This window comes from Antechinus flavipes, chromosome 2, assembly GCF_016432865.1.
Source record: "Antechinus flavipes isolate AdamAnt ecotype Samford, QLD, Australia chromosome 2, AdamAnt_v2, whole genome shotgun sequence".
In the NCBI taxonomy this organism is placed as follows: Eukaryota; Metazoa; Chordata; class Mammalia; order Dasyuromorphia; family Dasyuridae; genus Antechinus; species Antechinus flavipes.
Genome location: NC_067399.1, coordinates 635,538,008 through 635,559,150, shown reverse-complemented (window position 1 = coordinate 635,559,150; position 21,143 = coordinate 635,538,008). Strand labels below are relative to the sequence as shown.

At 36.4% G+C, this 21,143-nt stretch overlaps 1 protein-coding gene across 4 annotated transcripts in view; it reads left to right on the top strand.

The window, feature by feature from the left end:
* The window catches only part of ADK (adenosine kinase), a 692,586-nt gene that overhangs the window by 539,674 nt on the left and 131,769 nt on the right, over window positions 1–21,143 (top strand). For all 4 annotated transcript variants that reach the window (XM_051982068.1, XM_051982067.1, XM_051982064.1 and 1 more), the window contains exon 8: window positions 18,415–18,450. In XM_051982068.1, coding sequence (XP_051838028.1) covers window positions 18,415–18,450 — 36 coding nt within the window. The remainder of the gene's footprint in view (window positions 1–18,414; window positions 18,451–21,143) is intronic.

The window sequence follows — 21,143 nt, the reverse complement described above, 5'->3', positions numbered from 1 at the left end:
CATTTAACCTCCCAGTTCTCTTTGGCAGGTACATTGGTAGAGTAATGGATCCTGAGGTCCACCAAGGGAGCAACAGATCTAATTTTATATAAAGTTGATGATGACAATAAATTATGTTCTTTATGTAGCTTTCTTATTCTGAATCCTTACAAAGTGTTGTGACTTTAGTAGCTATAACATTTAGTTAATTGTTTCTATATGTAATTACATTTATTTATGGAAAATTTTTTTAAAAGGCAATTTTAAAATCCACAAATATAGCACAATACAAGTTGGTTTCAACTTACATTAATCTCCTATTCACTGTAATTTTATTTATTAAATTGTGTCAGTAAAGTAAAATAGTTGCCTGTCACAAGTATACTATTGGTAACTCATCAAGTATTCATACTAAGTTGAGGTTCATTTGTTTACCATTCTTATTTCATAAGCCAGTTTTGCTACAGCCACTTCTCCAAATCTTTTGGGTCTTGCTCTTTTCTTGGTGTCATATGTCTTCTTTAAAATTCAGTATTTGTCAGTAATATCCATTCTGCACACATCTGTGGAAACACCATTATAATAAAAATTCAGTGCAAAATATTTTTTGTAGGAAAATTGTTATACTGATTATTTGCATGCTCTTTTAAAATTAATGAATGTTATTCCTCTCAGGAATGACTGCACCGAGCTTGTGATTAGAAATCACAGACCCAAACAGGGATCACAAAAATATCTTGAAGGAACAGATCAGAAACTTAGTCTAAATTTTCTGTTAAATTACAACCTTTCAGTTTAGGAGTTGTAAATAGCCCTGACACACCACTGGCATTCATGTAGTGACAGGAGATCAAAGGAAGAAAGGACAGAAAGCAAGATGGTGGATTAGGGGCATCCATCTAGTCAAACTTCTCAAGACTTCTTTTCAAGCAACTTTAAAATAATACCTCAAATCAAATTTTGGTACAACAGAGACAAAAAAATAAAATAAAATAAGGCTGAGACATTTTTCAGGCATAAGAAATCTTGAGATTGGCAGGAGAATTCATAGCACTGGAGTGGAGATCCCTCTGGATGCCACACACAGCAGAAACAATGGCTGTAGGAGCAGCAGTTTTGGGAGTTCTCAGCCAGGAGAAATTCTGGTCCTATTAAAAGGGCAAATTGTGGGGTCATTTAGAAAGGAACAGGGATCACAGTACCAAAGCAGAGTGCTTGTATTTGTAGCTGCAGGTGACTTGGATAAAGACTCCAGTAAAGACCAGGAGAGCAGTGGCCGAATCCTTCCAGGTTCACAACATCTTAAAAGCACCAAAAACTTACAGATCCCTGGAACTAGCTTTGAAAACAGAAGCACCAAAAAAAAAAAAAAAAAAAAGCCTGAATTTTGGAAGAGTGCCCTCTCCCCCAGCTATTGGTTGAGCAGAGCCCAATTCTAATATAAAATTCTAAGTTAAAAAAAAAAAAATAGCCTGGAAAAATGAGCAAACAATAAGAAGAATTTGATGACTATGAAAAGCTACTATGGTGGTAGGAAAGACCAAGGCATAAACTCTTTAACTCTTCTACGACAGTACAGGACCTGATGCATAGTATAAGGCAGACAGCCAAAAAAGAATTTGTTAAATGACTGAGTCCTAGAAACCAATCTAGGAAACCTTTAATGGTATAAAGCCCTAACAGTACAAAGAGAGAAGCTAGATCTGCAAAGTTTCTTATGAGAGCATAGGTAAAACTCAACAAGTGATGTAATATTGAAGAAGATGTAGGAAGAGCCACCTGAGAGGTGAGCCTTGAACTTCATAGGGATCATAGGACCAGTGATTTAAAACAGAAGAGACCTTCCAAGTCATCCAGCTTAACAAGAGAATGCTGGGGCCAGGGAAGTTGGTGCTGCGCCCAGGAGTGTAAAACTGGGTACAAAACTTGTATGAACTTCTCTTCCTGTTCATTAAATAAAATTTTCCTGAACACCTACCTATTTGTTCTAATGGCTTCATAAAATAGGAAAATAAATAGTAGCTTATCCTTACCCCTTGAAAAAACTTATAACCTGAGAGAGGAAAATGTATATTTATTATCATACAAGGTATTGAGTAATTAAGTGTCATGAGCCCAATAGAAGGTAACTGTTGGAAGATAGAAACCATTTCATTTTTGTTTTTATCCTGCTAACTCCTTATACTTACTAGCTTAATAGACATCTATTGACAGAATGAGAGGATGCTGCTGAAGCAGTTCAAAGGATTTTGAGGACCCTTTCAGCTAGAGTGAGAAATAATAGCAGTAGTATTGACAGGATCTTGAAGAAATGTGCAGTTTAGACAATCAGAGAGATGGAAAATAAAGAAGTGTATTTCAAATGCAATGGAATGAGTATATTAAAGGGAAAGATAGGGGTGTGTTTAGTAAACAGTAAGTGGCTCAGTTTGTTGCTATCAGGGAAGTTGTAAAAAAAACTTCTCAACTCTAAATAGTGGAGGACCTTAAATACTAGACCAAAAAGTTTGTACTTTATTCATTAGATATTAGAAAATCATTGAATTTCTGGGTTTTTTGTTAATAAGGTTATATTTGATCAGAAAGAAATTCAAATACCCAAGAAAACTAGCAGAAATAAGTCGTTGGGTTTGTACAGTGGAGGAGATTTTGATTTAAGAAACACAGTAGAAAACATATATACAGGCATTAAATATATTTATAACTAGCCACAAATATTGCATCTTTTATCTCTGTGTCTTTGCACAAGGAATCCTCATTTCTAGAATTTGCTGCCTCCTTCTCCAAAGAGAATCCTGAATTTCCTTCAACCACAGCTCACTTATCACCTCCTCCTTCATTGTTTGCAGGATTTCCCTAGTTTCCTGGAGGGCACTGAACTTCTTTAAATTATTTTTAATTATTTATACAGATGCATTATAACTCTCAAAATAATTAAGTTCCTTCAAGGCAAGAGCTATTTTGTATTTGTAGCCCCACTGTCTGTCATGGTACCTAGTGCATAGTAGTCATTTAATAAATGAAAATTGAATGAATTGAAATGAAAGTGAAATTTAATTGAACTGAAATCTATCTTCCCTAAGCATAGTTCAAATTCCATTGTTTTCTATATCCTCATTTCAGCTGCAATCTCTTTATAATGAAAAGATCTCTACTCTTCAATACATTTAAAATCTGTTCTCAGTATAATAACATTCCAGTGCAACATAAGAATTGACATTATTTTTATAAAGATAGTTTGCTTTTATTCTTTTATCATACTATTCATGCATTTTATTAAAATTAGATACCTACTTTCTGTGATTGATACCTGTGTTGGGTTATATGTAGTGCTGAGCACACTGTTGGCGATTAATAAGTGTTAATCAGCTATCAAAGAGAATACAAGCAGATATTAGGACAAGTGACTTTGACTGGTTTGTGTCAATGCTGTCTCAACAATTCATTATGCCAGGTAGATGGCCATTTAGATGTCATATTGATTAGCTCTGTTTGCAAAGTCAGGCAGTGCAAAGCCATGAGACCTCTTCTAACTACCTAGGATATTTAGCTGCTTCCAGATTACTTCCTTTTTACAAAAGAAGTCATTTCATTCTTTTGATCACTGCGTTTTGTAATTTTGTTGAAGTTGCCCAAACATTAGCCTTTAGATGCTTTCTTTTTCTTAGGTGTTGCTCTTTCTTTTTTCAGCTTGCTCATGGAGATTTCTAATATAGATATCTGTTCATTTCTAATTTCATATTTGACCTTACTATTTCCCAATGCCTTTTGTTAAAATTCTGATCTTTGATGTGTGACTCTCTTTCTCAGTTAGTTCCACAGCATGTTGTTCACATGGAGATGAGAGGACCAAGAGAATGGTATTTTTTTCCTAAAGAGCCTTGTATAAAGAGGGTACTTGCCATAATATGTAAACATTAACTTATTCATTCTTTGAACATTTACTATCTGCCTATATATTAATTCAGGCTCTTTCTCCTTTTGAATTAGTCTTTTCCCTAGTTAAGCGCATGTTTCTCAGAGTCTTCTTTGACTTCTATCTTAAGCAGGTGTCTATTAAACATATATGCCAGCCACTGTGCTGAGAGTTGGAAATGCAACTCAAATACAGATTAAAAAAAATGTAGTTCTTGCCCTCAGGGAGCCCACAGTCAGATGTGGAAAGACAATGCATAAAAGGAAAGAAAAGTAAGGATGGGGAGGAAGGACGAAGGTTCTGGTACAGGGAGATGGCAGAGAAAGTCAGGGAGTTAGTTGTGCAGCATGGAGAGGAATGAAGATATGACTGATTTGGGCCTCCTAGGAATTATCAGCCAATTGCAGAAAGAGGCCATGGGGCAGAGAATACTGTCAGTTTGAGAAGTCCAAAGATCAAGTGTCTCCAGAACCTTTAAACAAGGTTCTTGAGCATTATAGAAAAAGTCCAAGAGAATTGGAACTGAAGGACTGAACAAGAGAGAGAGCACTTTCATTTTCTATCTTCTGGCTGCAGGTTTTTGGCAGTGATGAGTCGATACAGTTTAGGAAGGACCATCCCCTTAGGTTGTTCATCTGTGATTTGAAGAAATATCACAATAACAATAGCCTCCTTCTTATCTTTCCAGTCTTCTTGCACCTTCCTTCTCTCCACTTACTCTATAATCCAGCTGCACTGGTCTTCTTGTGACCCTCAACTCCAAACATTTGCACTGGCTTTCCCCCACACCCATAATGCTCTCCTTCTTTACTTCCAGGCTTTCTTCTAGGTTTCCAGGCTTTCTTCAAGGTTAGTTCAAGTCCCATCTTCTGCAGGAAGACTTTCCTGGCCCTCAATTCCACTGCTTGTCCCTCCTCACCAATATTAGCCTCTGTTTACATTGTCTCTATCTTATGTGTATATAGTTAGTTCCACGTTGTTTCCCCTGTTTGAATAGGAAGATCTTGAAAATAAAAATCATGTTTTGTTTCGCTTTGTAACCCAGTACTTAGCACAATGCCTGCCATATTTGACTAAGTACTTAGTAAATGCATCTGGACTGACTGACATACTTGGAGGATGCAAATGCCAGAACTCGGGGGCTAACTTGATAATAATCCCTTTCCCCAAAGCTTCTGTTTCCTAAGAAATGGCATAATCATATTTTCCTAGAGTTTTGCAAACTTAATTAAAAGCATTTGAAAAGGGAAGAAAAAAGAAGAAAAAAATCCCTATGTAGATTTGACAAACTCAGTATCAGAAGCAGTGCCAGCTACAACACTGAACAAGAATAGCAGAAGACCAGCAATAAAACCCCATTGCTCCAGCTGTCTATATACAAATGCATAAAATATGTATCTATCATTAAAAAGAGCTAAGTAGAGATCTTAATACGTCTTAATACAAATACAACTTTGGCCTTTTAAGTATCACAAATATTTTGTAGATTTTTTCTTCTGGAAGGCTTTGTATCTTATTCGGTAGGAAGAAAACAGATAAAATGAGAGATAAAGTAGTATTATGTAGTGGCATTGTAATATGGGAGAAAATCTGGAAAATGGGACAAACAAAAGTAATATAGTAGCAAAAGGAGGGCTACATGGACAGAAGGATTGGAATCAGGTAAGGAGTTTGGGAAACATCACAAATCTGGCACAAAATGCTAACTATAACATTTATATTTAAGTTTTGCAAAGAGTTTTACAACTATTATTTCATCTCATCCTCATAACAACCCTAAGAGATACATGCTAGTCTTATGTTCATTTCACAGTTGAAGAAACTGAGGTAAGGATTGTACAGCTAGAAAATATCTGAGGCTGGATTTGCACTCAGGTCTTTCTTTCCGACTCTAGGCCCAATGCTCTATTTATCTAGCTGTGTACAAAAGCATAAAGATGTAATTATGGGAAACTTTTAACTATCAGGAAATACTCAGATTCTTTGCCAAAAATTAGAATAGAGACTACTTTCATGACTTAATTTAAAGAAAATTTCATCCTTCAATATTGTTGGAGGAAAAGATGAGGAGAAATGCTTTTCTGCCCCTGATTGCAGTCAACAAGGATGAGATTGTTGTAAAACAGAAATGACTGGAACCTTTGGGTCAAGGACCATCATTCTCCAACAAACTTGGTGACATTGAAGGAAAAAATTGTAGTGCCCTTTCAGAAATACATTCTGGGTCTGAGGGGAGTCAGTCTCAACCATTACAAGAGGACAAATGTGATTCTGTGTGCAAGGGGATATTACCCAGAGAAACACAGCGTTCTAAAGACCCAAGTATAAATTATTCTATTAAAAAGGAAAAAAGAGAATTCTCTGAAAAGGCTAATAAATGTGCATAAGGAAATAATCAACAAACTTAAATAGTTGAGACATATCAAAGACAGAAGTGAAGGTGGATTGCTGAAGTTAAATATAAAAAGAGTAGCCTGGGAATTCCATCAGGGATATAGAAGTCTACAGTGAACTAAGTCTGGCTATGAATGTGAAGAGCAGGGAGAAAATGTGACTTTTTTGCTGTTTATAGATGAGGGTAGATTCTGTAAATGATAAAAAATTAAAATTGAGCTTTATTTCTAGTAAAATTCTAGAACACATTATCAAACAGATGATCACGTGAACCCAACCTAAGAGAAAGAAGGATCAGCTAGTCAGCCGTGCTGAGTTCTCCAATTGTGGAATGCTGGAGATGTCTGGAAATGTGGATGAGGCATGGTTACTTTCTGGCTAGAGACTATAAGATAATTGAAGAGCCAGAACTCATTTGTAAAAATTACTCTATAATGCTTATAAAGCAACATAGCTGTTATAAAATGATTTGCCGTGAAGTATGAAATATTAATAGCTTCTATAGAAGCCCTTGGAAGGGATTGTTTTATTTTCCACTTTGGATCCTCACCACCAACACAGTATAGTAACATACCAGTACTCATTGATAATTGGTTTCAGAAGGCATGATGAGTAGTGAAAAGGAGTACTGAACAAATTTTTCCCATTGAAAGTATATCTTTAGTTCCCAGCCTAACTATCCCTCTCCACTCAATTCCCTAAAGGGCCAAGTGGTACTTCCATATACAAAGAAGGAATCCATCTGAACTCCTCCCTTTTTGACTCAACTCACTTTCGGACAAGAACCACAACTTTTATACTCTCTCCCCACCTCACACTGTCCAATGTTCTTTGGATGGAAGCGGCACACCAGATGTAGAGGCAGAAGCCATAATCCCTTGCCTTCTACCACCCAATGCTTGGGGTTACCAAGAACCCTGCGTCCTCCTCCTTCGCCGTTGCTGCCATCACCATGCCTGCCTGGGCTCCGCTGCTGCTCCTGCTGTGAACGTGTCAGCTGCTTTGTGCCCCTTCCAGCTCTAGTGTTTTAGGAGCCGGGAACCTACTCAATAGCCATATCATTTTGCAGAAACTGCCTCAGCATGGTGGGCGCCAACCTGACCGTCACTTTGGTGGGGAGGAGATTCCCCAGCCAACGCACTGGCAGCTGCTTTGGGAGCCAGCCATGCACCAAACCAGCGTCACTTCTCTTCTGCTCAACCAAGAAGATGAACAAGTGCAATGAGAACTGAGCAAGTGTCAAGTGCTAAAATATTTTTTTTCTTGTAGAAATATGACCCAAACCAAATTGGACCATTTTGAAGCAGTTAGATACTGAGGGAGCACTGCATGTGGCAGATAAGCTCATAGTCAAGATCTATGGGATTTAATTCAATATATAACTCAAATGTTAGGCAAAGAGCTCAAGTATTCATATCCCCATTTTATGTTGAGGAAAGCTTGGAGAGTTTGGGACAGCTTGTAAATATTGGAGGTAGGACTTCAAAGAATCAAAGTCAGAAGGAGCCTTGGACATCCAACACCTGATTGAACAACTACCCTAAAAATCTTCAGCAAACCTGAGCGAAGCACTTCTAATGAGTGGAAGCTCAGCACCTACTGAGGCAGCTCATTCTTGTTTTCAGATAACTCTTGTTAGAAAGATTATTCTCATCAGTCCTAAATTGACTTTTTTGTCATTTCCTTCTCTTGCTCTACTTTTTTCTTAGGAACAAGTCAGATCTTTCTTCATAAAATGATAATAACTCTTCAATTTTGGAAGATAACTATTTTGCACCTCCAAGTACTCTCTTTTCAAATAGAAGATCTTTTCTTTCAGCCAGTGCCATTATGATAGAGTCTTTAGTCCTCTGTTCTCCTGGTTGTTCTCTTATGCACATTCACTTTGTCAGCATGCTCTCCCTATCTTGTGTTGTTTGAACTTCAACTCATTACTGCAGAAATGTGCAAAACAACTTGGACACTAAATTATATAACCAATATTAAACTCTCAAGATCCTTTTTATGAGAACTATTTATTGTCTCACCACACCTCCCTATCCTGTTTGTGAATTTTGACTTCACACTTCTTTTTATTAAATGCATCTAAATGCTTTCAGCTCATCATTTTAACCTGTCAAATGATTTATGGCTACAAGTGCTTTAAGTAGGGATACAAAGAGATTACAGCAACACATTGCAAAGATCATACACAAAAACCAAGTGGAATTTATATCAGGAATACAGGACTGCTTCAATATTAGGAAAACTATCAGCATAATTGACCATATCAATAAAAAAAAAATCACATTTTCTCAATAGATGCTGAAAAGGCTTTTGACAGGATACAAGTCATTCCTATTAAGGGAAAAAAAAAAACACTAGAAAGCATAGGAGTAAATGGAGCTTTCCTTAAAATGATAAGTAATATCTATCTTAAGACCATCAGCAAGGATTATTTGTAAGAGGAGCAAGCTAGAGGCCTTCCCAGTAAGATTGGAAGCAAAGATGTTCATTATCACCCCTATTAATAAATATTTTACTAGAAATACTAGCTGTAGCAATAAAACAAAACAAAAATTAAATAGGCAAAGAGAAAACAAAACTATTGCTCTTTACAAACAATATGATGGTATAGTTAGAGAATCAAATAAAAAACCAGTTGAAACTATTAACAACTTTAGCATAGTTACAGGATATCAAATAAACTCATACGAATCATCATCACTTCTACATATCATCAAAGTCTAACAGCAAGAGATAGAAATTATATTAAAAATCACTGCACATGATATAAAATATTTGAAAGTCTGTTTGCCAAGACAAACCCAGGAACTAAATGAACACTATTACAATACACTTTTCATACAAATAAAGATATATTTAACAAAATGTTAAGTATTCATGGATAGACGTAGTTTATTTTTTTAAAAAAATGACAATTCTACCTAAATTAATTCTTCATTGTCATACCAATCAAACTATCAAAAGATACTTTATAGAACTAGAAAAAATAATAACAATTCATCTGGAAAAAGAAAGGTCAAGAATAAAAGGAAATTAATGGGAAATGGCCTACTAGTACCAAATTTCAAACCTCTATTACAAAATGATAATCATTAAAACAATCTGATATTGGCTAAGAAATGAGTGCTAGATATATGCTTCTTTAACATTCTTCCTTTTTTTTTTCTTTTCCTATTTTTTTCACTGTCACTATCTCCCTATTCTTCTCCATATTCTGTCCTTGTCCTCTAACATTTTAAGTTCCCCCTCTTCCAATAGGTGAAGAATATACTTTATCCTTCATCATTTGAGTACTACTTTGTAATTTCATTTATCAGAATTCTTAATATTGTAGTTATCATTTTTTTTCTGGTTCTACTCATTTCACTGTGCTCACAGTGTTCACAGTTCATACTAAAAAGGAACATGGTATAATGCCCTTGCACTTAGGAAGCCCAAGATTCAAATGTTATATTAAATATCAACTGCATGAACCTGACAAGAACATTTCACTCTTCTTGGTCTGGCTCTCCTAATCTGTTAAACAAGAAGCTTGGACTCATTTGCCTCTAAGGTTAGTTCCACCTTCAAGTCTATAATCCTGTGGTCCTCTTACATCTGACCAGGATTCTCATAAAGTTGTCCTTTTGTCGTTTCTCATGGCACTGTGATACTCTGTGATATTCTATAAGTCATATTACTGTGTTTTTTCATCCTGCCTTCCTCCAGTGAATGGGTATCTACCTTGTTTCCAGTCCTTTGTTATAACAACAACAACAACAAAACAAAACAACAACAACAAAAACACTATGTATTTTCATATCTAGAAATCCAGCCTCTCTATTTTTTAATTCCATTGAGTATATGCTGATTAGTGGTATCACTGGGTCAAAAGGCATTTGAAATTGTTTTCCAATATAGTTTAACTGATTCCTAATTTAACAAACAGTACATCAAGTGTGCCTATCCTTCCATAACTCCGCCAACAATTGTCATTATCTGTTTTTCTCGTCCTTGCTAATTTCATGGTATTATGTAGACCCTCAGAATTGTTTAAATTTATATTCTTCTTATTCCTATTTGGAATTTTTTTTCATATGGCTCTTTCATAGCTCGATATTTGAAAACTTCCTCTTCCTTTATTTGAAATTTTTTCTTAACCATATCTCTATTGGGAAATGGCTCTTGTTCATGTATGTATATGTGTCACTTCCCTTTAATATCAAATATTGCTTTGAAAAAAAATTTGCTGCAAAGATTTTTCCTCATCTGGTTTTCTTCTAATTTTTAATTGCATTGATTTTGTTTGTATAAAAACTTTCCAGTTTTATATAATACAAATTGTCTATTTTCTATCCTATAATTCTTTCTATTCTTTCTTTGACCAATAAGTCTTCCATATTCATAGATGTAAATAGTATTTCTTTCTGTTTCCCTCTCTCTAATCTATTTATGATAAGATCTTTTACACTTACGTGATTATATCCATTTGGATTTTATTGTAGTATGTTTTGTTAAGATGTTGGGTTAAACCTAATTCCTTACTGATTGTTTTCCATTTTTCTTCAGCAGTTTTTGTGTGATAATTAGTCTCAATAGTTAGTGGCTGGCTTTATCATATATTTTGGTAATATATTTGAATTCTTTTTTTTTTTTTCTGTTCTATTCATCAGTTTTTCAGTTTTTTTAAGCCAGAATCAAATAGTTTTTTTATCATTATGTTTTGGTTATATAATTTAAGATATGGGATTGCTTGACACCCCCTCCTTTCCTTCTCACTTCTTTTTTATATTTCCCTTGTGATTGATCTTCTGTTCTTCCAGATGACTTTATTATTTCATTTAATTGTATAAGTAAGACTTTGGTAATTTAATTGTATTACATTAAATCTATAAATTAGTTTAGATGTATTGTCATTTTTATTATATTAGCACAGCCTAACCATGAGCAATTAATATCTTTCTAATTATTTAAGCCTTTTTTTTCTGCAGAAAATGTTTGTTGTCTAGAGAATTATTCCTATGTGTATGTTGGTAAGCGACCTCACAGATATTTTCTGTCTTCTAGGCATTTTTAGTGGAATTTCTTTGTTTATTTTTTTTTTTTTTTGCTGGATTTTGTTGCTAAATAAAAAGTTTACATATATGTGTGATATATAAACATAATATGTATTATGTCTCATCATTGCAATAGCTAGCATTTCTAGAACCATACCAAAAAATAGTGATGATCAACTACCCTTTAAAAAATCTTAGTTTTGTTACAATTTCTATAAGCAACCACATCATTCTCTTTCAGAATTCTCCTCTTTATCATTGAATTAATGAAGATCCTAGGTGCCTCTAGATCCATTTCTACTGCACTGTGCTGGTTTTCTTAAGGATATTTAGAAACAAAATAGGTCACAATTGAGTGGGCTCTAATCAAGGACCATAGTTGATAATGATTTCATTCTTGTAACTAAAGATGGAGAAAATTTAAGGTCCAAGTCAATAGCCTTGATTCAGAGAGTCTCTAAAAATAGATGGGGTATGCTTCAAGCTGTGCCAGACATCTAATCAACTTGAATTTCTTAAAAACCAAGTTAATAGATTTTTGATACTGGATGTGATGGTTTCAGACTTATTACAAGTAATAGAATTATGTGGACTTGATTTATATTGCTGTTTTTTTAGCAGATTTTAAAAGTCTTATTTTTAATGTGACCCATGGGAAGCAAGTTCTGTTTGTTCCCTTTCTGTACTACTTTCTGAGTGATAATAATTGTAACTTTCTGGTTACATAAATGATCAACTCTAGAAATTCAATGTCCTTCAAGTGACAACATTCGTCCCTGTATCTGTTTTTTCCCTGAGTTAACAAGTTTGCAAATTTGACCAAAAAAACAAAAAACAGATCCAGAGAGATCTCTTCCTTTCTTTGCAACTGAAATCCAAAGACAAAATTCCCAGTATCTCCTTCTTTATATACTAAATCACTTCTGTGTTTCCCAGAGAAGTTAGATTGAATATGCTTAAAATCAGTATTGTCTTTTAGTCTGTAGTCTATAGTTTATTAATTTTGATAATGTATTTTCTCTAACAACTCATTCCTCTTCCGCTTCATCAAATGTGAAAAATTAAAAAAAAAAAAAAAAAAAGGGGGGGGGATTAAAAATTAAGTATTCTACAAGACCTAACCTCACTTTTTGGCTTTGAGTCTTGTCTATCTTTATACTTTTTACTGCAAGCTTACTTTATTTACACCGCTGTCTTTATAGCTATACATCACTGAACAGTTTTGGCACTCAATAAATGTTAAATAATATTTTTCTTTGGCATCGCTTAGACAAGAAATGTGATAGTAAATGTCAGAGTGCGAGATAAAAACCTCCAGAAAGCTCTTGATTACAAACATTGAAAAATGTAGTACAAACTTTTTTTTGGTACCTGAAATTGTTAAAGAATTTTCTGAATTCTTTTTTTCTTCATGAGTTTGCTCTGGTCTTTGTTTATTTTATCTGACTTTTAAATTAAATTTTCTCCTTAGAAAAATAAAAGAAATGTCATTGATGCCTTCCCACTAGAAAGTGCATAAATTAAGTGGCATTTTGCAGAGCAAAAGTTCATCCCAACTGTAAAGTCCAGAATGAGAAAATATGTTAAGGTGTAGGCAACATATTTTTTGTTATGATGTATAAATCAATGCATGGAGATAATTTGATATGGAGAAAGTAATAATAAGATAGTTCTCTTTAACATAAAATTTAAAAATATCCTAGAGGTATATCATTGCTGCAAGTGTTGCTTAACTTTTTTATAATGACATTAGACTTGGAGCCAGTGAGTTCTCTTTTCTGGAGGTTTCCAGTTGAAACCACAAATCACTTTTGTTTGAGATTAAGAGCCACAGTATGTTGTACTTCAAACCTGAATTTGTAGCCAAATAAAACTAAAAAGGCTTAGCTCCAAGGGGAAATATATCCTAATGAATAAAATTTCTGTGGAAGAGATGATTGTTAATCATCAATCAATCAAACAATCCAAAAGCACAAATATAGGAAAAACAGTCAACTCTTAAGTTACCCTTAGAGTTGATAGTCTAAAGTAAGGATTATCTATATGAAACCTTGCTTTCACATTGTTTTTGACATAATAAAAATGGAATGACTTTACTGACATCATCTCTTTGTTTTTGCAAACAAAAATATGGCCTGTCAGAGGGACTTTACAAATAAGGTCCTCAAATCCATAATTTTGTTCATAGAAGGTATGAAACACAGGTGCAGCAAGCTTAGAGAGACAAAGGAGACTGATTACTCAGATTAGATTGACCTTGGCTGCAGTCTCTGAGAAATAATATTCTCTGTTTACTATGTAATGGGAAGCATGAAAAAATTCTGAAAAGGAGAAAAAAAGGCTTAATTTCTGAGTCAGGTCTTCGAGGAATAGTTTTGGAATCATTCCCAATACCTAGGATCTTAGATTTATTTTCTGACTTGAATACAGAAACAAAGTCCAAGGACAAAAAGAACTGATTTGGTAGAAAATATATCCAACACCTATTGAAAACCTGGGGGTCAAGTGAAAGGGAGATACATTTTTGGAGTTGAAAACCTAGGAAATCTCTGATGATCATTCATCTATTCCAGGATCTCCTCCATAAATTAGCAGTAGTAGTAGAGCCATATTATTCCCCAAAGTATAATATATGATAGTTTCACATAGTCTTGTCTTTAGTTGTGAGATTTAAAATGTGTAACTCATGTAGTTGTGGTGGTGGTGGTAGTGATGGATAATAGTAGTAGTAATAGATATCATCATTATTTTCCTCCTTTCAGGAAATGAACAGTACTTACTGTCCTGAAGGTTAAACTCAATCTCCTCGTTGTTCTCAGAGAATAAGAATATATATTCTTAATACCTAGGAAGTTATTTATTCAAAGTTTTGAACCCACCTGGCAAGTATCTTTTGGCATTCAAGACTGTTCATTCTCTTCATCCCTGAACTTGGGCATTTGGAGCATAGTATATATACATTGAAGTTGTAGCAGCTGCTGGCAGCTTGTCTTAGTTTGAGTTTTATGCAGTCCCTACACTCACTGTTAATATGTATATATGTTCCTTGGTGTTTTCTGGGAAATTTAAATCTTTGCTCCCACTAAGGCGATCTGAATTTTCTAGAGAAATATTTCTAAGAAAAACATCAGATGAATCATATTCTAAGAGTCTGGAATTTTTTCCAAGTCTTGTCCCCTTAATTTACTTTCTTGTAAGCTGTTTTAGAACCGAGATCCTCTCTTCTTTATTTTCATTATGTCCTGCAGTCCTCATTGAAATTGGTGAATTGCAGCTAGGTGGCACAGTGTCGAGAGAGTCCCTTCTCAGTCTCCTATTCACAGGATGGCTCTCTCTCCGTCAATTTGCTCACTTGGACTTAATGACCTTTAAGATTCCTTTCAGTTCTAAGTCTGTGACCCTAGAAGCTAAAATTCAGGAAGTTAGGTCATTGTAGTCCCAGCCTGATTCCCCCAAAGAAGGAATGCTTTTGTGGCAGCTTGTATTCCCTGCTCTTAACCCACACTGCCAGGCTGGCATGGCCACGTGCTGGTCCCTGTCAGACTGCAGACCATTATTCTTTGAAGGGGTTTGAATTGCTTTCACTAGGAGGAGGAGCTTTCTCTGTCAAAGCCTATCATCAGCACCTTGTCTGCAATGTAGAGTCCTTGACTGTGGCAGGAGTTCACACAGGCCTCAGGGGCCAGAGGCTGCCCTCGAACCCAGGGCTTCTCTAGACAGTCTAGTTTTCTATCCACTATTCTATGCCTCATCTCTACTGTTACCTAATTAAAAAAAAAAAAAAAAGTGACCATTTGCATAGAGACTCATCCATAGTCCAGAGCTAAAAAATTGAAATTTTTATGTGAGCCCTTTCTACATCAGAGGGAGCACTGTTTTTAGAAACAAGTGTTAAGAGTATTACCTGAAATGCACATAAAAGTAGAGAGCTTTTGTTTTGTTCTATTTTATACTAATGAAAGATGTTTTTACAAATATATTTACATATTTGTATATGTGTATACACATCCGTGTGTGTGTGTGTGTGTGTGTGTGTAATGAAACTATCTTCTTTTCCCTGCAAACTGTAGTGTAATTCTTTAAAAGGAAGTGTTTCATTTAATAGTGGTATATTAATACCTTTCAAATAGCTTTCTATATAATTGTGCACACACAATTTTCATTTACTCTTAATTTTCAGACATCCCCTTTAAGAAAACAAACCCAACAACTACCTCAGTTAGGATGTTGGGAGCCCATGCTTTGTTGTTGGCTCCCCATTGGTTTTTTCAGCCTGATCTCAGATTCAGCAAACCTATTGTGATGTATAAGTCCTAAATATATGATATAGATGAAGGTCTGAGGCATTAATTATATGTCATTTTATTCACAACAGTCAATTCCAGAAAGGAAAAAATGTCTGTTGTTGTGAAAGACTAGTATGGGGATAGTGCTCTTTGATACCTCACATGTTACTATTGCAGCCTAAATGACAATGGGAGCTGATTCCGAAAATGTGACCTGCCTGACAGAGAGCGATGAAATCATAAGGAAAGTTTTCAAAATGGAAAGGGGATGAATGTGAAATCCATCCCTCTCTGAAATTCTCTTTTCCTGGCCTGCTCAGCTTAGCTGCTGTCATATGTCATGCATGGATGGAGCTGCTGCTCTCCCAGGGGAGTGCCAAAGCTTCTGGGGAGCTTGTTTATTTCCTTAATCCCTCCTTCTTTGTGATTTTTTTTTTTAATGTCAGATCCAAAATGGAAACCCTGTAAATATAATGATTATCACATGGATAATCACCTCCATTAGGAGCCGCCCTGTTTCCCTCTCCTAACCTCAACTATTCTCCACATGTCACGGCCACTCTAAGGTTGGGTTTCACCCTGATTGCTTTATTAGATATGGGAAACTCAGTCTGTGGTGCCCCGGGCAGCACAGATGGGGACCGCTTGTCTCCTTTTCTCACTTTTACTATGAAAAGACACTGGAAAGCCCTCTTTATTATGATCTGACTAATTCTTTAGGATGTGCTGCAAATATTGGGAACCTCTCTCACTTCTTTACCCAGAATCACACACCCTCCCATCCCCTCCGGTATTCTTTGGCCTTCAGTGCCCAAAGATTAGAATTCTGCTTAAAATCCTCATTGTGCTAAACTGTCCCAGAGTTGTTGAATTTGATTGAAAGGGGAAAAAATAAATGTTGTTACTTCCCTTCAAATAAGAGTTAGCTATGGAAAAGTCTACTGAGAGAGGAGCCAGCTGCCTTCTCTAACAGAGTGATGATCAGAGGAAGGTAAGAGGAAATCCAAAGATCCTTTTGAAGGCACAGAACTAGTGCTTAGCCATTCTGATGTCAGGTCCATAGTCCTTGCCATTTTAGGGGTCTCTGAAAGAGAAAATTGAATAGCCTTTTTAAAATATTTCCCTTCCCCAGTGAGAAATATATTTGAATCACTCTTCCTTAGAATCCTTTGCTGTTGCTGTTATTCTAGCTTAGCAATAGCTAAACAAGTTGCAAATACTTGTAATTGACTTGTAATAGAAAAGGGTGATACTATGGTTCAAATGGTCTCGGCTCATCTGATTTTGTGTGACCCTTGTGTAATTTTGTGTGATCCTTTCTTGTTGATTTGATTTTATGTTTTACTACAGTTTTATCGCCCTCCTAACTCTCCTAATTCCCCCTCTTACCCCTGTGTCTCGTCTCTGGAAGTCTTCCATGCCCATAATGAAGTTCTATGTAAATAAATAGTTCTAATGGGGCCTTTCAAGTTGTCTTTTTATATGAGAATGAGCTTAGCTAATCACATGGCAGCTTGGGAAAACATGGCATTGAGAGAGCTTGATCCTTACCCTCTTCCTTGACAGCTAGGCCAGTGAGTGTCATTGACTGTGTGATGTACAAGAAGGAATGCTTTTGTAAATATATTGTCCAAGTGGCCAACCTTGCCTGGACCCACTTGTCAAGGCCATGATTCATTTTTTTTTTGGATGGGGTGAGGGGAGGCAGTCAACATCAGCTTAGGGCTAACCTGGTCAACCTCATGTTTCCCTAGCAAGCAGCCTGATGAGTTGTGCTTTTCAGCGTATCACTTTTTATTAACTTGCGAGTCCAGCTATAATCATCCATTTTGCCCTTTCTGAATTCTCAAAATGGCCCTCCAGATCCAGGCTGTATGGTTCTGCTGGGGGAAGGGGCGCATGCATACATTCCCTCCCACTTGAGGTTTGGCTATGTGTTATCTAGCACATAGGTAGTACTGAAAGTGGTGGTCTACATCCAGGCTCTTCTTTCTCCCTTACATGGCTTGGGGAAGCAGTTATTTCAGTCGCGTTGGATCTGCTCACTACCCTGTTAGGCTCAAAGCCCATCCTTCTATTAATATCTCTTGGCAGAAATAATTTGGAGGAATGTAAGTTAAGATGTAAAGGCTCTTGACAGTTGTCTGCAATATTTTTTCATATTAAAGAGAGAGGCAGATTGGGAAGTGAAATTGCCACCATTTTTTATCAGCCTTGGATTTTAAAATATGAGCATGAAACAAACAGGTTTGATCAGTAATAAAAAGAAAAGGGGGTTGACTGCTTGGTAGTATTTCTGCTATTTGTTATATTGCTTTCACCTGCATTAAAGCATTACTTTTAATAATGTCCCTTGAATTGTACCATTAGCATTAATATATTTTTTAAACCCATGAGACCTAAGGTTATATTTTACTTGGGAAATCAGAGGTCACCTAGTAAGATTGTGATGGTGTTGTTTGTGATTAAAGGTATAGCTGTCAATCTGGTTCTCAGTATGAAGTGGCTGTCTTCCCTGACGGAGGTCAGATCACCTGCACTGAGTGTGGGGTCCACGTGAAAACACGTCCCGCATCTTCTTCATTTGAACTTGTGAAGTCCATGGCGCTTATGTTGCCTTGGGGCAGGGAGGAGGGTGGGAAGAGAGGGAATCTTTTCAATACCAGCATCAAAATGGCACTCTCTGGGTACATGGAGATAATTGTGTCAAAGGAAAATGGCTTGGACGCGCTTCAGCATGGGTTATTTCTTCATTATCTAGCACTTTATAATTAACTGTTCCTTTTTTTTATTTCAGGAAGCCGCCACTTTTGCTAGAGAGCAAGGCTTCGAGGTGAGTTAACCCACAATTGCACACTAAACAGATCCTAAAGGTTTTTTCTTGCTGATAATGAAGTTCTTTTGGACAGTGATTGATGTGCTATTATACTCCCCGAGCTGCACCGCCGTTGCCATGGAAACCTGGCAGTCGTCATGGTTTCTTTGTTCTGCCAGCACAGTGTTATGACGCACTCTGCTAGGTCTGCACCCAACATCGCCTACAGATGTTATTTATTGAATTTTGAAAAGCCTCTTGGGAAGCCAAGAGGTTGGGCACGATTTCAAGCTGCCTCTGCAGATATGGGGCCTGTCAGTTGGCTCAGTTAAAAAGCTACCTCATTAGCTGCATTACACTCCATGAAGATCCTCGGCTGCAGCGGTGGCAGGGCAAGACTAAAGCGGGGAAGAGGACGCTGTTTAAATAACTTCAACCCTGCCACATACGCATTATCATTATGCAAATTAATTTCAGAAAGGTTGTGTTTAAAAGTTGTTAGGAACTGATTAATTTAAACCCCCACTTACATAAACTGGCTGTTTGGGGGAAGGATAGGGGTTACATAATGTAGAATATGCAGAAATAGGATTACTGCCACCACCCCAATCATAGATTAACTGAAATAAACACTGGTGCTTGGGAGTGAGGTAGGAGCCCCAGTTCCACTTGCCTGTGAGTTTTTAATCTTGACGAGATTTTCCTTCAAGAGGCTCTGTGGGGTCGTTATTGACTCCAATCAGATTGCAGTCATTGCCAAATGATTAGCTACGGAATATAGCCTCGCAATATGATGTTGGAAAACACAGCTCCTAATTTGAAGCCAGGTTAACTGAGGGGGAGGAAATCCATTCGACTGTCAGATTGAGTGGGCAGGTCTATGTGTAATTCTGTGTTCTGTACAATCCCTTAGTATGCCATTCAGCCCAAATGTTAAATAATAAAGAACTTGTTTAAATCTTAGTTGTGGGGGGAGAGGCAGAAGCATACACAGACCCTCCCCTAATATCCCCACCACCCAAAGAGGCCAGCGGAGAGTGATGCAGTGATAGGAGCATAGCCCAATTTGAACTTCTCAGGACAAGGTGGTGGGTGAATTTGTGGTGATTTGATATGAAAAGGAAAAAATGGCTAATTCTTTTCATTATTGGAAACTGTGCTCTAAGGAAGCATGCATTTCACCTGTGTCTCCACACTTGACAAGCCAACCCGGGGGCCCTTCACAGATGAGGATGATGAGGCTTGGAGTGTGAGTAGTCACTTAGATTCAAAAGGTCACACATTAGCACCCTGGAGAACACCCAGAGGAATTCTGCTTCCAAATCATTTCTACATCCTGGAGCCAGGAAGCTGCTTGTGAGAACTCTGGTGCTCATTGAGTAGGTGTCTGCATTTTTGTTTCAGGCTATTCTCCTTGATGGGGATGAGCATTCTCTCATTTTTCTTCATATTTTTGTTTCACTTTGTAATTTCTCAAGCCACTAAGAGACCTGCAAGATTAATGAAGCCGGGGAATGTTCATCTGAGTAGATAAATGTTTAGATCATAAGAATACAAATAATCCTGATACATTTTTTAAAAGTTGAGATGATGGTGATGATGATGAAAAATTGTCATATTAAAAATAGATGTCCTAGGTTGCTGCATACATCAGAAATCTTTAATAGCTCAAAGCTTGTGGAATGTAGATCTCTAGTTTCTATTGGACTCCTTTTCTGTTATATTTTGTGTTTTTTAAAATGTATGTTGGATTTGTTCTATCAAATAAAACACCTTTTATAGATGCTTAGAAATATAATGTGTAGCATAGTAAATGAGTGTGATCTCAAAGTAGCTAGACAATAAAAAAGAGGAAATAGTTTATTAAGCTTGCCCATTTTATATTTTTATTGCCCTCTTGAGCTCCAATTCTGGATGTGCCTGGTTTAAATTCAGCTTTAGTGACACACTGTTCTTGCTGTTGTCTGCTAACCACCATCACATTAGCTTTTCCATTAGTACTTAGAGATGCCAATGTGGCTTCCTCTGGTCACCTTACTTCTGCCATATTTGATTACAGTATCTAGCAAAGTGCACAGTGATTACAATTCTTTACTTGATTAGCTCTTAAGGGGCAAAAACTGACCTGTCAATTGTGTTGACAGTGATGTGTAAGATTGACAAATTTACAGCATCATCAGTGGCAGTCTTCTATTTCCCTTCCTGGGTTTGCAAAAAGCTGAGTTGTGTAAATATGGGCCACAAGCAGAATTACCTCAATTAGCCATTTCATTAACAACAACATTCATTTTAACTGCATTCCTTGATTTCATAAGGCCATGTCCAGCAAGCAATAACATGGAAGCATTAGCTTAAGGGCTTGGTATTGCTGAAAAACAAACAAGTAAATGCCTTTTAAAACAAAGAGTCTTAAACCTATGACTGTATCACGGATCTAAAGCCTTTTGGGATTCTGAGGACTCTGTCTAAACTCTCCTTTCTTTTTCTTCTGAATTTTGGTAGAATGAAATAATGTAACTTGTAGGCGCAAAAAGAAAGAGAAGGAAAGCATTTATCCTTTTCAATACCACCATCTCTGTATCCTCCTCTTCAATTATAATTTGTATTCACCTAGAATTGTCTCAATTGAATCCCAAAGCTACTGAGTTTGGCTGTCACTGATCTATCTGCTGAGAGAATCACTGAAGTTAAAAAAAAAAAATCACCACTGT